This window comes from Coregonus clupeaformis, chromosome 1, assembly GCF_020615455.1.
Source record: "Coregonus clupeaformis isolate EN_2021a chromosome 1, ASM2061545v1, whole genome shotgun sequence".
Classification (NCBI taxonomy): Eukaryota; Metazoa; Chordata; class Actinopteri; order Salmoniformes; family Salmonidae; genus Coregonus; species Coregonus clupeaformis.
The window spans coordinates 65,338,314-65,355,982 of record NC_059192.1 but is presented as its reverse complement, the minus strand read 5'-3'; the positions used below and the strand labels follow the sequence as shown (position 1 = coordinate 65,355,982).

The 17,669-nt window shown below is 45.2% G+C and overlaps 1 protein-coding gene across 1 annotated transcript in view; it reads right to left on the bottom strand.

Annotated features, from left to right (window-relative positions):
- ehbp1 (EH domain binding protein 1) overlaps nt 1-17,669 on the bottom strand; it is a gene marked incomplete at its 3' end in the record, with an annotated part of 223,343 nt that overhangs the window by 24,551 nt on the left and 181,123 nt on the right. The window contains 1 exon segment of the mRNA XM_045215207.1: nt 2,859-3,003. Within this exon segment, the coding sequence (XP_045071142.1) occupies nt 2,859-3,003 (145 nt within the window).

Genomic DNA, 17,669 nt, shown 5'->3' with positions numbered 1-17,669 from the left:
AATTAAAGGAAGCTATGGTGATGGAGTTTGGAAAGTTTGCAGGCAGGCAGGCGGTGGCAGGGGCAGCCTCCCTCCTTCAGCCCAGGTCTGAATTAACAGGACCCTGAGTGGTGGAGGGAATGATGGAGGGAGGAGGGGAGGAGAGAAGAGAGAAGAGGGAGCGGGGCTAGGATTAGGCGTTCTGCACGGCAGGCCTTGTGCATCAGGCCCACAGCGCTGCTCTCCTCCTCCTCCTCCTCCCTGACACCATTTTTAATGAGATCCACAATTAGCCAGATTAAATGTGGCTGAAAGAGAAAATAAACCAAACTGCATCCTTCTCCCTCCTCTCTCTTCCTCTTTCTGGCTCTTTCTCTCCTCCTGTCTCACTCGTCTCCTCTCTCTCTGCTTCTCCTCCTCTCTTGTTCAGTCTCTGTTCTGTCTGTCCCTTTCTTCCTCCATTTGTTTTACTCTTCTCTAGTCTGTTTTCTTCATCCTCTCTTTATTCTGTCTCTCATTCTCTGTCTCTTCCATCTCTCTCTCACCAAGGTTCCACTTTGACCAGGTTTTGTCTTCAGCCCCCCCCCACAGCTCTATACTCCACAGCGCTGCACTCCACAGCTCTGCACTCCACAGCTCTATACTCCACAGCTCTGCACTCCACAGCTCTGCACTCCACAGCTCTATACTCCACAGCTCTATACTCCACAGCTCTATACTCCACAGCTCTGCACTCCACAGCTCTATACTCCACAGCTCTATACTCCACAGCTCTGCACTCCACAGCGCTGCACTCCACAGCTCTATACTCCACAGCTCTATACTCCACAGCTCTATACTCCACAGCTCTATACTCCACAGCTCTATACTCCACAGCTCTGCACTCCACAGCTCTATACTCCACAGCTCTGCACTCCACAGCTCTATACTCCACAGCTCTGCAATCCACAGCTCTGCACTCCACAGCTCTGCACTCCACAGCTCTATACTCCACAGCTCTGCACTCCACAGCTCTATACTCCACAGCTCTGCACTCCACAGCTCTGCACTCCACAGCTCTGCACTCCACAGCTCTGCACTCCACAGCTCTATACTCCACAGCTCTATACTCCACAGCTCTATACTCCACAGCTCTATACTCCACAGCTCTGCACTCCACAGCTCTGCACTCCACAGCTCTGCACTCCACAGCTCTATACTCCACAGCTCTATACTCCACAGCTCTATACTCCACAGCTCTATACTCCACAGCTCTATACTCCACAGCTCTGCACTCCACAGCTCTATACTCCACAGCTCTATACTCCACAGCTCTGCACTCCACAGCTCTGCACTCCACAGCTCTATACTCCACAGCTCTATACTCCACAGCTCTATACTCCACAGCTCTGCACTCCACAGCTCTATACTCCACAGCTCTATACTCCACAGCTCTGCACTCCACAGCGCTGCACTCCACAGCGCTGCACTCCACAGCTCTATACTCCACAGCTCTATACTCCACAGCTCTGCACTCCACAGCTCTATACTCCACAGCTCTGCACTCCACAGCTCTATACTCCACAGCTCTATACTCCACAGCTCTGCACTCCACAGCTCTATACTCCACAGCTCTATACTCCACAGCTCTATACTCCCACATCTTCTCACTCTTGTCCTTTCTCTCTCTACTTCTGTCTGCTTCACTCTCTTCCCATCTTTCCCTTCCTATCTTTCCCAGTCTCTCTTTCTCAGTCTTCCCATCTTTCCCTGTCTCTCTCTTCCCATCTTTCCCAGTCTCTCTCTTTCTCAGTCTTCCCATATTTCCCTGTCTCTCTCTTCCCATCTTTCCCAGTCTCTCTCTTTCTCAGTCTTCCCATCTTTCCCTGTCTCTCTCTTTCTCAGTCTTCCCATCTTTCCCTGTCTCTCTCTTCCCATCTTTCCCTATTTCTGTCTCTCTCTTTCTCCGTCTATCTTTTTCTGTCCAGTATCTGAATCAGAGAGATGAATTGTTATGAGAGACATAGAGAGAGAGAGAAGACAGAGATAATAATACTGCTGTCCCTTGATGGTGTCAGTAAATGACATAATATTCTTCCACCCTCATGATACTAAACCTACCTCCCTACACTGCCAGCCACGTCGGTCGCTGTCTGTTCAGTATGCACCGCTGCCATTACATTTGACCCTGACAACCAAACAAGCGGTGTCATAAATGGGGAGACGATTGAAAACAAATATCTATAGGCGTAATAATGGTAATTATGATAATAACATCAATTGATGGTGGAATGGAAAACCGCACGGCGGGGAATTCACACTGTTGAATTTCCGACCCGATAGCTATGATTATTAATGTGTTTTGTTTCTCTCCTGAAAGGTAATTCGCCCACACCAAGTGTACTGTTGATTAACCAATAATTACACCTGAATAAAGGACAAGAAAGTGAAACCAATTTGAGCTGTAAACACAGGGGTGTGTGTGTGTGTGTTTGAGACCTCCAGTAGTGATCAAATGGCGTTTGCTATTCCTGATGCATTTTGGGGGATTAGTGATAGCCCTTAGAGAGAAGTAGTAATGGAAATGTCTCCACCAGTGAGTGCTTTCAGCTTAGAATTTACTTCTGTGTGTGTGTGTGTGTGTGTGTAATTTCCTTGTGGTTAAATGCAGCACAGAGGTCCTCCAGAGAAACACAGCATCCTGGGATGTTTAAAACACACTGATGTAGAAAGAAAACTCAAAGGAAAAAAAGGTTGACTTAAAAAATAAACTTGAAGTGAACTGTTCTTCATTTGTGGGATATTTGAACGATATATATATATATTTTCTATCTCAACCAACTGGACACGTGTCTATGCGAGTGTGTTTTAAACATGTGCTCCGTGTGTGTGTGTCTAACCTCCAGTAGGGATGGTTCTGCCTCTCCCTCGGTCAGCGGTCGGGTCGTAAAGGGGCATCTCTGTGATCTTGACCCCAGAGCGAGCCTCGGCGATGAGCTGTCTGGCCCTCTCTCTCAGCTGCCTCCGACGCTCCACATCCCTCTCCTACACACACACACACACCATCCGTTACACAACAAAACTCATACACCATCTCTTGTACAGTCCTGATATGAAATAGAGTCAACCTAATGCGAACAAACACACACACACACACACACACACACCCCTCACACTCCTTGGTGCTGGTCCACAGATACAGTATTGAGCAGCTGCCATCTTAGTAATGACAGAAATGCCATTTACAGGCCCATCCAATCTGATCCTGCTGCTAGATAGCAACACAACAGCCAGCCAGACAGACACACAGACACAGACAGACAGCCAGCCAGCCAGCCAGCCAGCCAGCCAGCCAGTCAGCCAGCCAGCCAGCCAGCCAGCCAGTCAGCCAGCCAGCCAGCCAGCCAGCCAGCCAGCCAGCCAGTCAGCTAGTCAGCCAGCCAGACAGTCCACTGCAGCATGGGGGGCGGCGAGACTGGACCAGAGTGACACACAGGCTGAGGGACAGACAGAAAGACACGCAGGCAGACAGGCAGACAGACAGACAGACAGACAGACAGACAGACAGACAGGCAGACAGACAGACAGACAGACAGGCAGGCAGACAGACAGGCAGTCAGGCACACAGACAGACAGGCATTATGTACATTTTGATAAAACTCTCAATTAAACTGTTGAATCACAAACATCTATGCTTGAACTAAACATGCAAACACACACACACACACACACACAGGTCTGTAATAACCAACACAACCTGCAGGAAAAGAGGTCCTGATGATTTCAATTGACAGCCACTTTACTGATGAGGATCCCACACACAAGGGAATAGCATAACCCATTATTAACCAAAGCTATATTTTCATCATATTTCTCCTTTCTGATTTCTTCTTAATCTCTGTATTCCACACTGTTAAGGGATTGTCATGGAGAGAAGACACACCCCCACCCACCCACACACACAATGGCTGAGCATTTAGCCATTACCAGAACAAGCAGCAGTAGCTAATGAGCTACATCTCTTTATTTCCATGTCAATTGTTTGTTTGTAGCCATTGTTAGTGGAGGACAATAGGGTGGAATTGCAAATGACAGCAATCCCCACTCACCGCCCGCCTGCCACCTCTCTGCTAATAATGGTGTGTGTGTGTGTGTGTGTGTGTGTGTGTGTGTGTGTGTGTGTGTGTGTGTGTGTGAGTGTGTGCGTGAGAGAGTGTGTGCGTGAGAGAGTGTGTGTGTGTGTGTGTGTATGAGAGAGTGTGTGTGTGAGAGTAGGTGTGTGAGAGTGAGAGAGAAAGACAGAGAGAGACAGCCAGACAGACAGACAGCCAGACAGACAGACAGCCAGCCAGACAGACAGCCAGACAGACAGACAGCCAGACAGACAGCCAGACAGACAGACAGACAGCCAGCCAGACAGACAGACAGCCAGCCAGACAGGCCACTGCTGCATGGGGGGGCAGCATTTGGGTCAGTCGAGTTTGGTGACTGACCCAAACTTAAGGAAAGCTTTGACTATGTACAGACTCAGTGAGCATAGCCTTGCTATTGAGAGAGGCCGCCGTAGGCAGACCTGGCTCCCAAGAGAAGACAGGCTATGTGCACACTGCCCACAAAATGAGGTGGAAACTGAGCTGCACTTCCTAACCTCCTGCCAAATGTATGACCATATCAGAGACACATATTTCCCTCAGATTACACAGATCCACAAAGACTTCGAAAACAAACCCAATTCTGATAAACTCCCATATCTATTGGGTGAAATACCACAGTGTGCCATCACAGCAGCATGATTTGTGACCTGTTGCCACAAGAAAAGGGCAACCAGTGAAGAACAAAAACCATTGTAAATACAACCCATATTTATTTATTTTCCCATTTGTACTTTAACTATCTGCACATTGTTACAACACTGTATATATACAGTTGAAGTCGGAAGTTTACATACACTTAGGTTGGAGTCATTAAAACTCATTTTTCAACCTCTCCACAAATTTTTTGTTAACAAACTATAGTTTTGACAAGTCGGTTAGGACATCTACTTTGTGCATGACACAAGTAATTATTTCACTTATAATTCACTGTATCATAATTCCAGTGGGTCAGAAGTTTACATACACTAAGTTGACTGTGCCTTTAAACAGCTTGGAAAATTCCTGAAAATGATGTCATGGCTTTAGAAGCTTCTGATAGGCTAATTGACATCATTTGAGTCAATTGGAGGTGAGCCTGTGGATGTATTTCAAGGCCTACCTTCAAACTAAGTGCCTCTTTGTTTGACATCATGGGAAAATCAAAAGAAATCAGCCAAGACCTCAGAAAAAATATTGTAGACCTCCAGAAGTCTGGTTCATCCTTGGGAGCAATTTCCAAAAGCCTGAAGGTACCACGTTCATCTGTACAAACAATAGTACGCAAGTATAAACACCATGGGACCACGCAGTCGTCATACCGCTCAGGAAGGAGACGCGTTCTGTCTCCTAGAGATGAACGTACTTTGGTGCGAAAAGTGCAAATCAATCCCAGAACAGCAGCAAAGGACCTTGTGAAGATGCTGGAGGAAACAGGTACAAAAGTATCTATATCCACAGTAAAACGAGTCCTATATCGACATAACCTGAAAGGCCGCTCAGCAAGGAAGAAGCCACTGCTCCAAAACCACCATAAAAAAGCCAGATTACGGTTTGCAACTGCACAAGGGGACAAAGAACGTACTTTTTTGGGAAATGTCCTCTGGTCTGATGAAACAAAAATAGAGCTCTTTGGCCATAATGACCATCGTTATGTTTGGAGGAAAAAGGGGGTTGCTTGCAAGTCGAAGAACACCAACCCAACCATGAAGCACGGGGGTGGCAGTATCATGCTGGGGGGTGCTTTGCTGCAGGAGGGACTGGTGCACTTCACAAAATAGATGGCATCATGAGGAAGGAAAATTATGTGGAATTTTTACTAGGATTAAATGTCAGGAATTGTGAAAAACTGAGTTTAAATGTATTTGGCTAAAATGTATGTAAACTTCCGACTTCAACTGTACATACTATGACATTTGAAATGTCTTTATTCTTTTGGAACTTCTGAGTGTTATGTTTACTGTTAGTTTTTATTGTTTATTTCACTTTTGTTTACTATCTACTTCACTTGCTTTGGCAATGTTAACATACGTTTCCCATGCCAACAAAGCCCTTAAATTGAATTGAAATTGAGAGAGAGAGAGAGGAGAGAGGAGAGAGAGAGAGAGAGAGAGAGAGAGAGAGCGAGAGAGAATAGAGAGAGAGAGAGAGAGAGAATAGAGAGAGAGATTGAGAGTGTGAAGAAATATTATTTGATTTTAAAAAATACCTTTATCGGCACCAAAAATTCCATCATTAAAAGTTATAACCAAGCCCCCGTCCTCTTCCACGGTACATAGAACCCCTGACGCCCCACACCACTACAAAGTCCCCCCATACGGTTCACCAGCCCCCCCATATACATGGTCCAGTGTGAGCCGAGCCCGCACCAGAGAGACTGAAAGAACGAGTGTGAGAGAGAGTGCTCACTTTATACCCAACACAAAGAAACAACGTAACCGTCTCTCTCCCTCTCCTAGTTTTCTATAAACCCCCATGTCTTCTGTCTGAGTGTGTTTCCTCAGCTTAATAAATGTGATAACTGGGAATATCAGCAGTGTTCTTCAGGCTGTACTACCGCTATCATATGATATCTCAGGGTTCTGCCCTGGCGGATATGGATACAGCTATGGGTTATAGGGAGGAAGAATGCATAGAATACATACTACAGCTCTGGCCATCACTGCACTCCAGATAAAGCTGCTGTATTGTCGCTTAGCCATTTTGGGGACGGAGGAGAGGAGATGAGAAATTGTGCTTGTGCCTTTCTGTCTATCCACAGGCTAGGATTAACACTACAGAAAATGCATCTAGCCAGCTCAGCGACAGCCAGCTATGGGGGCAGTGATTGGTCAACAGAAAGGAGGACTAAAGAATGGAGAAGTAGGGGAGATTGGGGATGGGAGAATGACAAAGGGTACAGAGATATAGCGGGGGGGAAGAGGAGGCCTTTGTTGTGAAGAACAGTGGAGGACAATGTGTGACATGATCTAGGGTATATATCTCAGTGTATGTCCTGTAAAACCTAGTGATATGTCCTATGTAGGTGCAGTCTATGCTAGGGTGTTGGTGCATTGATGCCTTATCTAACAAGCCAGATGCAAAACAGAAAAGACTAGAAGTGTTCAGGCAGACAGAACAACATTCAACACATATGCCTACCTATGCTTGCGCAAGTGCACCCACCCACACGCACGGACGGACACTGACACACACACACAACGTGAAATCCAAGAGTGGACTCCTGACCAACAGGAGGGAAGTGTCAGAAAAGAGAGGGAACAAGAGAGAGAGAGAGAGAGAGAGAGAGAGAGAGAGAGAGAGAGAGAGAGAAAAAGCTCTGCCCACAAAATGAGGTGGAAACTGAGCTGCACTTCCTAACCTCCTGCCAAATGTATGACCATATTAGAGACACATATTTCCCTCAGATTACAGCGATCCACAAAGAATTCGAAAACAAATCCAATTTTGATAAACTCCCTTATCTACTGGGTGAAAAACCACAGTGTGCCATCACAGCTGCAAGATTTGTGACCTGTTGCCACAAGAAAAGGGCAACCAGTGAAGAACAAACACCATTGTAAATACAACCCATATTTATGTTTATTTATTTTCCCATTTGTACTTTAACTATTTGCACATTGTTACAACACTGTATATATATACATAATATGACATTTGAAATGTCTTTATTCTTTTGAAACTTCTGAGTGTAATGTTTACTGTTAATATTTATTGTTTATTTCACTTTTGTTTACTATCTACTTCACTTGCTTTGGCAATGTTAACACACGTTTCCCATGACAATAAAGCCCTTAAATTGAATTGAATTGAAAAGAGGGCGGAGAGTAAGTCCTCCAGCCACAGTCCTCTGATCACAGGGGAGGAGACAGAGATCACCATGAAGGAGAAAAAGGTGCAGGGGGTGATGGGAGGTAGAAAAGAAGGGAAGGGAAGAAGACTTCTCTTTTCAAAGTGGAAGAGAGAAGAGAAGGAACAATCATGTGTTTAGAACCCACCAGCCATGGGGAGAGAGGGGCTGAACGGTTGAGTGCAAGGCTGAGACAGAGGCCTCCTCTGTGGGCTTGGCGTCAGGGCAGGGGCCCCTCTCTGGCTCTCTGCTTTGGAGGTTTTGGGGGGCTTGTGAAGCTGGCTGCTCTTTTCTGGCCAAGAGAGGAGAGAGGGGGCATGCACGGCTGACCATGGAAACAACCCTGGCAGGCCTGGCACGGGGTAGAACACACAGACACACAGACACACCATACAGACAGACAGTCTAGTGCTAAAGACACACACACTTATAGAAACACACAAACCCACCCAAGGTGGTGCCAGGGTCCTAGATAGCCAGCCAGTCTGCCAGCCACTCATGCAGGAAGATCCATTTGTCATGACAGAGACAGACAGACGGGGTATTCAGACTCAAGAGGTGCTCTAGGTCTCTATCGAGTCCCACACACACACACAGTAGTCCTGGAGGGCCACAGAGTATAAGTGCAGGCTTTTGCCCTAACCCATCACTAAAAGAGCATTTGTTTAAACTCTTTCAAAGGTGTCTTGGATAAGGTAGGTAGGTAGGTAGGTAGGTAGGTAGGTAGGTAGGTAGGTACAGTGGGGAAAAAAAGTATTTAGTCAGCCACCAATTGTGCAAGTTCTCCCACTTAAAAAGATGAGAGAGGCCTGTAATTTTCATCATAGGTACACGTCAACTATGACAGACAAAAATAATTTCTTTTCCAGAAAATCACATTGTAGGATTTTTAATTAATTTATTTGCAAATTATGGTGGAAAATAAGTATTTGGTCACCTACAAACAAGCAAGATTTCTGGCTCTCACAGACCTGTAACTTCTTCTTTAAGAGGCTCCTCTGTCCTCCACTCGTTACCTGTATTAATGGCACCTGTTTGAACTTGTTATCAGTATAAAAGACACCTGTCCACAACCTCAAACAGTCACACTCCAAACTCCACTATGGCCAAGACCAAAGAGCTGTCAAAGGACACCAGAAACAAAATTGTAGACCTGCACCAGGCTGGGAAGACTGAATCTGCAATAGGTAAGCAGCTTGGTTTGAAGAAATCAACTGTGGGAGCAATTATTAGGAAATGGAAGACATACAAGACCACTGATAATCTCCCTCGATCTGGGGCTCCACGCAAGATCTCACCCCATGGGGTCAAAATGATCACAAGAACGGTGAGCAAAAATCCCAGAACCACACGGGGGGACCTAGTGAATGACCTGCAGAGAGCTGGGACCAAAGTAACAAAGCCTACCATCAGTAACACACTACGCCGCCAGGGACTCAAATCCTGCAGTGCCAGAAGTGTCCCCCTGCTTAAGCCAGTACATGTCCAGGCCCGTCTGAAGTTTGCTAGAGTGCATTTGGATGATCCAGAAGAGGATTGGGAGAATGTCATATAGTCAGATGAAACCAAAATAGAACTTTTTGGTAAAAACTCAACTCGTCGTGTTTGGAGGACAAAGAATGCTGAGTTGCATCCAAAGAACACCATACCTACTGTGAAGCATGGGGGTGGAAACATCATGCTTTGGGGCTGTTTTTCTGCAAAGGGACCAGGACGACTGATCCGTGTAAAGGAAAGAATGAATGGGGCCATGTATCGTGAGATTTTGAGTGAAAACCTCCATCAGCAAGGGCATTGAAGATGAAACATGGCTGGGTCTTTCAGCATGACAATGATCCCAAACACACCGCCCGGGCAACGAAGAAGCATTTCAAGGTCCTGGAGTGGCCTAGCCAGTCTCCAGATCTCAACCCCATAGAAAATCTTTGGAGGGAGTTGAAAGTCCGTGTTGCCCAGCGACAGCCCCAAAACATCACTGCTCTAGAGGAGATCTGCATGGAGGAATGGGCCAAAATACCAGCAACAGTGTGTGAAAACCTTGTGAAGACTTACAGAAAACGTTTGACCTGTGTCATTGCCAACAAAGGGTATATAACAAAGTATTGAGAAACTTTTGTTATTGACCAAATACTTATTTTCCACCATAATTTGCAAATAAATTCATTAAAAATCCTACAAATGTGATTTTCTGGAAAAAAAATTCTCATTTTGTCTGTCATAGTTGACGTGTACCTATGATGAAAATTACAGGCCTCTCTCATCTTTTTAAGTGGGAGAACTTGCACAATTGGTGGCTGACTAAATACTTTTCCCCCCACTGTAGGTAGGTAGGTAGGTAGGTAGGCCGACCGACCGTCTCTCTCTCCATCATATCAACCCTTCATCTCTCTCTCTCCATCATCTAGAATCGGTTTCCTATTTCGCAACAAAGCCTCCTTCACTCATGCTGCTAAACATGCCCTCGTAAAACTGACTATCCTACCGATCCTTGACTTCGGCGATGTCATTTACAAAATAGCCTCCAACACTCTACTCAGCAAATTGGATGTAGTCTATCACAGTGCCATCCGTTTTGTCACCAAAGCCCCATATACTACCCACCATTGTGACCTGTACGCTCTCGTTGGCTGGCCCTCACTACATATTCGTCGCCAAACCCACTGGCTCCAGGTCATCTATAAATCACTTCTAGGCAAATCCCCGCCTTATCTTAGATCATTGGTCACCATAGCAACACCCACCTGTAGTATGCGTTCCAGCAGGTATATCTCACTGGTCATCCCCAAAGCCAACACCTCCTTTGGCCGCCATTCCTTCCAGTTCTCTGCTGCCAATGAATGGAACGAACTGCAAAAATCTCTGAAGCTGGAGACTCTTATCTCCCTCACTAACTTTAAGCATCAGTTGTCAGAGCACCTTACCGATCACTGCACCTGTACACAGCCCATCTGTAATTAGCCCACCCAACTACCTCATCCCCATATTGTTATTTATTTTGCTCATTTGCACCCCAGTATTCCCTATTTGCACATCATCTCTTGCACATCTATCATTCCAGTGTTAATACTAATTGTAATTATTCTGCACTATAGCCTATTTATTGCCTTACCTCCATAACTTGCTACATTTGCACACACTGTATATATTTTTTCTGTTGTATTTTTGACTGTATGTTTTGTTTACCCCATATGTAACTCTGTGTTGTTGTTTTTAAATCGCACTGCTTTGCTTTATCTTGGCCAGGTCGCAGTTGTAAATGAGAACTTGTTCTCAACTGGCTTACCTGGTTAAATAAAGGTGAAATAAATAAATATCAACCCTGCATCTCTTTCTCTCTCTTCTCCTCTCCCCTTTAAACTGAAAGATAACTAACCAGACTGATCTATCCCATATAATGAGAGAACTTCACCTTTCCTGTCCTCATTCACAATTCTTCTTTTGACTATTTCCTCTCTCTCTCCTCCTCAAATCCAATTCCCAGGTGGTTGAGTAGTAGTGAGTGGGATAAAGCTTACTGAGGAGTGTTTTGTCACAGGTGTGTGTGTTTCAGTCAGTGTGTACAATGGTCAGGGCCTGGTCAAAAAATACAACAAAGTATTTTGCAGAGAGAGAGAGAGAGAGAGAGAGAGAGAGAGAGAGAGAGAGAGAGAGACAGAGAGAGAGAGAGAGAGAGAGAGAGAGAGAGAGAGAGAGAGAGGACAGAGAGAGAGAGAGACAGAGAGAGAGAGAGAGAGAGAGAGAGAGAGACAGAGAGAGAGAGAGAGAGAGAGAGAGAGAGAGAGACAGAGAGAGAGACAGAGAGAGAGAGAGAGAGAGAGAGAGAGAGAGAGAGAGACAGAGAGACAGAGAGCGAGAGAGAGACAGAGAGAGAGACAGAGAGAGAGAGAGAGAGAGACAGAGAGAGACCGAGAGAGACAGAGAGAGAGAGAGACTGTATATATACATAATATGACATTTGAAATGTCTTTATTCTTTTGAAACTTCTGAGTGTAATGTTTACTGTTAATATTTATTGTTTATTTCACTTTTGTTTACTATCTACTTCACTTGCTTTGGCAATGTTAACACACGTTTCCCATGCCAATAAAGCCCTTAAATTGAAATTGAATTGAATTGAGAGAGAGAGAGTGAGAGAGAGACAGAGAGTGAGAGAGAGACAAAGAGAGAGAGAGAGAGACAGAGAGAGAGAGAGAGAGAGAGAGAGAGAGACAGAGAGAGAGACAGAGACAGAGAGCAAGACAGAGAGTGAGAGAGACAGAGACAGAGAGAGAGAGAGAGCTCAAAGACATTGCTCCTGCATTTTAAACAAAAAATATAGATTTAGAGTTAGATAAAGTAGGATTTTTTGGCAGGGACATATACAGGATGCTACCCTCCACAACATAACCTTCATTCCAAACCAAAACTCCAAACCTACAACCTGATTTTGGACGGATTTACCTGGAAAGCTTTCTACTACCAAGGATTACTATTCTCAAACTATACAGCAAATGCTCTGGAAAACAAACAGAAACCTGAAAACACCATCTAACCTGGAACTGAGTGAGTAATGTTTAGTATGAAGCTATTTTTCACTTTCAAAAACCAAGAAGAAAAATTCATTACAATGATATATTTTATATTATAAGGACTGAATTCTAAGGCTACCAAGCTTAAGCTTGCTACAAAAAGATACAATTTCAATTAGCACTGACGTGTGAAGTGAGAGGTGTCAAAGCCCTTGAGCCCAACAATGGCAGGAGAGTCGTACAGTCTACCCCAACTAAATGGAGAGGCCTTAGAAGCACCCCCCCACTGTTCAGAGGTCATTAAAATACAGTACCCTCTGAATGTAAAAAAAACCGACAAGACACGAAAAGAGTACAAATTGAAACTTCTTTTGGGGAAGCACGAGACACTTTTTGCTGATTTGTATAAAAATGGGAACATAAGCAACCTTATCTTCCACACAGACCATCCCCTGGCATGGCACAGTGCTATACTAGCACACTACCCCTCTGTTAAGAGGGGGGGTGTTAGCGACGGGTGGAAACTCAGGATACTGGACAACGAGGACTCTGAGTCATCTAATATTAATCTCTATAAATCTGGAACCGTTTTGGTTCAAGGCAACACCAAACAGTTCCAGCTGGACTTTCACCTAATCAAAGAAATAGCTCAGAAGGAGAAGCTCTCCCTTGAGAAAGATACCCCTACCCCGAGCGGGTCAGACCAGACCTCTTCATTAAATAACCCCACAGAGCAACCCCAAGCAGAAACTCAACTTCCCAGCACAGAGTACTACTCCCTCATTGAAATGAAGGATACATTCACCCAGCTGGAGGTAAGGCAGGTGGAGCTGGAACAGCAGGTGAACACACTCCAGTCAGCACAGACCCAGACAACAGTCCAGCACAACAACACCCTCTTAACTAGACCTGGAGAGCTGGAGGTAGAGAGAGACATGTCTGCACTCTGGACTGTGGTGAGACAACATCAACAGGAGAAAGAGCAGGAGAAGAACAGAGCACTAGAGGAGAGGATCAGAGTGCTGGAGGAGAAGGTGAGAACGATGACGGGTGACATTGAACAACCCACTAGAGAACAGCCCACCTCAGATCCTGGCCAAAGTCTCGACACCGCAGCAGAACAGTACACCCTAGACCCTGACCATAGCCTCGACATCACACCCAGACAAACAAATGAAGAACCCCAAGCCCAGGGGATCCCAACCCCTCTGAGCAACCCCCCAGTCAGACACCCTGATAGCCCTCATGATGACCCCCCCACACCCACTGAGGACATACACAAGCCACAGATTGTACTCCTTATGGACTCAAACGGTAAATACATACAAGAAAATAAACTTTTTCCAAAACACACAGTGTCTAAACTCTGGTGTCCAAACACCCAGCGCGCCCTAGACCTTCTGTCTAAGGACCGACTAGGATCACCCAGCCACATAATAATACACACAGGCACAAACGACCTGAGAACACAGCAGGAAAGGGTGGCCATATCACTCAAGGGAGTGATAGAAAAAGCTTATTCTACTTTCCCCAACGCACAAGTGGTTATCTCAACTCTGTTACCACGAAAATACTTCCACCCTGCTACCATACAGCGGGTAAACGCAAGTATTTCCCGTGACTGTGCATCAAAACCAAATGTCTTCCTGGCCCACCACTCCACCCTGGACGTGAACAGCCTTTACGACCAGGTCCACCTATACAAGGCAGCAGTGCCCACCTTCGCCCGGACCCTAAAGGATATCGCCCTCAACCGCAGACCCAACACCTCACACAGGAGCAACAGATCAACAGACACCCCGCCCAGACCAGCGAGACACTCTCCCAGACCTGCGGGACCCCCCCCAGGTCCTACACATAGAGGACCCCCGCAGAGAGGACCTACATCCAGACCACAGCACCATCAACCACATCTACACCCCCACCCCAACCAATTAACTCCCCCCCAAGTCAACCATGCCCACACCCCATTTAGGCCCCCTCAGATCAGACCTATGCCCCTCCTACCCACCCCTACCCAATCCCACAAAGAGGGCCTCAACATGAAAGTCACACATACGCCCAGGCCGTGAGCAGGCAAACAGGTCCAACACCCACTCTTACACTAGCCCAAGCCAATGGCATGTACCAGATGCTCAGCAGGCTCTGCTCACAATTACTGGCCTGAGGCCAAACCACACAACCAACAACATTAGACACTTTATGGAACACAAAGCCTTCACTATTTCATCCTGGAATATCCAAGGCCTGAGGTCATCTGCCTTTGGCCTAAAGAGCAGGAATCTGGACTTCACCAAAGAAATCGGAAATACAGACATTGTCATCCTACAAGAAACATGGTATAGAGGAGACGGACCCACTGGTTGCCCTCTAGGTTACAGAGAGCTGGTAGTCCCATCCACCAAACTACCAGGTGTGAAACAGGGAAGGGACTCAGGGGGTATGCTAATTTGGTATAGAGCAGACCTAACTCACTCTATTAAATTAATCAAAACAGGAACATTTTACATTTGGTTAGAAATTCAAAAGGAAATTATCTCAACTGAGAAAAATGTCCTCCTGTGTGCTACCTATATCCCCCCACTAGAATCCCCATACTTTAATGAAGACAGTTTCTCCATCCTGGAGGGGGGAAATCAATCATTTCCAGACCCAGGGACATGTACTAGTCTGTGGCGACCTAAATGCCAGAACTGGACAAGAACCTGACACCCTCAGCACACAGGGGGACAAACACCTACCTGGAGGTGACAGCATTCCCTCCCCCATATGCCCCCTAGGCACAACTACGACAACATAACCAACAAAAACGGGTCACGACTCCTGCAGCTCTGTCGCACACTGGGTATGTACATAGTCAATGGTAGGCTTCGAGGGGACTCCTATGGTAGGTACACCTATAGCTCATCTCTTGGCAGTAGTACTGTAGACTACTTTATCACTGACCTCAACCCAGAGTCTCTCAGAGCGTTCACAGTCAGCCCACTGACACCCCTATCAGACCACAGCAAAATCACAGTCTACTTGAACAGAGCAATACTCAATCATGAGGCATCAAAGCCAAAAGAACTGAATAATATTAAGAAATGCTATAGATGGAAGGAAAGTAGTGTTGAAACCTACCAAAAAACAATTAGGAAACAACAAATTCAATCCATTCTAGACAACTTCCTGGACAAAACGTTCCACTGTAATAGTGAAGGTGTAAACTTGGCAGTAGAAAACCTAAACAGTATATTTGACCTCTCAGCTTCCCTATCAAATCTAAAAATCTCTAACAGAAAACCAAAGAAAAGTAATAACAGTGATAAATGGTTTGATGAAGAATGCAAAAACCTAAGAAAGAAATTGAGAAACCTATCCAACCAAAAACATAGAGACCCAGAAAACCTGAGCCTACGCCTTCACTATGGTGAATCACTAAAACAATACAGAAATACACTACGGAAAAAGAAGGAACAGCATGTCAGAAATCAGCTCAATGTAATTGAAGAATCCATAGACTCTAACCACTTCTGGGAAAATTGGAAAACACTAAACAAACAACAACACGAAGAGCTATCTATCCAAAACGGAGATGTATGGGTAAACCACTTCTCCAATCTTTTTGGCCCTATAACAGAGAACAAACAGCAAAAAAATATACATGATCAAATGCAAATCTTAGAATCAACTATTAAAGACTACCAGAACCCACTGGATTCTCCAATTACATTGAATGAACTACAGGACAAAATACAAACCCTCCAACCCAAAAAGTCCTGTGGTGTTGATGGTATCCTCAATGAAATGATAAAATATACAGACCACAAATTTCAATTAGCTATACTTAAACTCTTTAACATCATCCTTAGCTCTGGCATCTTCCCCAATATCTGGAACCAAGGACTGATCACCCCAATCCACAAAAGTGGAGACAAATTTGACCCCAATAACTACCGTGGGATATGCGTCAACAGCAACCTTGGGAAAATCCTCTGCATTATCATTAACAGCAGACTAGTTCATTTCCTCAGTGAAAACAATGTACTGAGCAAATGTCAAATTGGCTTTTTACCAAATTACCGTACGACAGACCACGTATTCACCCTGCACACCCTAATTGACAAACAAACAAACCAAAACAAAGGCAAAGTCTTCTCATGCTTTGTTGATTTCAAAAAAGCTTTTGACTCAATTTGGCATGAGGGTCTGCTATACAAATTGATGGAAAGTGGGGTTGGGGGAAAAACATTCGACGTTATAAAATCCATGTACACAAACAACAAGTGTGCGGTTAAAATTGGCAAAAACACACACATTTCTTTCCACAGGGCCGTGGGGTGAGACAGGGATGCAGTTTAAGCCCCACCCTCTTCAACATATATATCAACGAATTGGCGAGGGCACTAGAACAGTCTGCAGCACCCGGCCTCACCCTACTAGAATCTGAAGTCAAATGTCTTCTGTTTGCTGACGATCTGGTGCTTCTGTCACCAACCAAGGAGGGCCTACAGCAGCACCTAGATCTTCTGCACAGATTCTGTCAGACCTGGGCCCTGACAGTAAATCTCAGTAAGACAAAAATAATGGTGTTCTAAAAAGGTCCAGTTGCCAGGACCACAAATACAAATTCCATCTAGACACCGTTGCCCTAGAGCACACAAAAAACTATACATACCTCGGCCTAAACATCAGCGCCACAGGTAACTTCCACAAAGCTGTGAACGATCTGAGAGACAAGGCAAGAAGGGCCTTCTATGCCATCAAAAGGAACATAAAATTTGACATACCAATTAGGATCTGGCTAAAAATACTTGAATCAGTTATAGAACCCATTGCCCTTTATGGTTCTGAGGTCTGGGGTCCGCTCACCAACCAAGAATTCACAAAATGGGACAAACACCAAATTGAGACTCTGCATGCAGAATTCTGCAAAAACATCCTCCGTGTACAACGTAAAACACCAAATAATGCATGCAGAGCAGAATTAGGCCAATACCCGCTAATTATCAAAATCCAGAAAAGAGCCGTTAAATTCTATAACCACTTAAAAGGAAGCGATTCCCAAACCTTCCATAACAAAGCCATCACCTACAGAGAGATGAACTTGGAGAAGAGTCCCCTAAGTAAGCTTGTCCTGGGGCTCTGTTCACAAACACAAACAGACCCCACACAGCCCCAGGACAACAACAACAACAACACAACTAGACCCAACCAAATCATGAGAAAACAAAAAGAGAA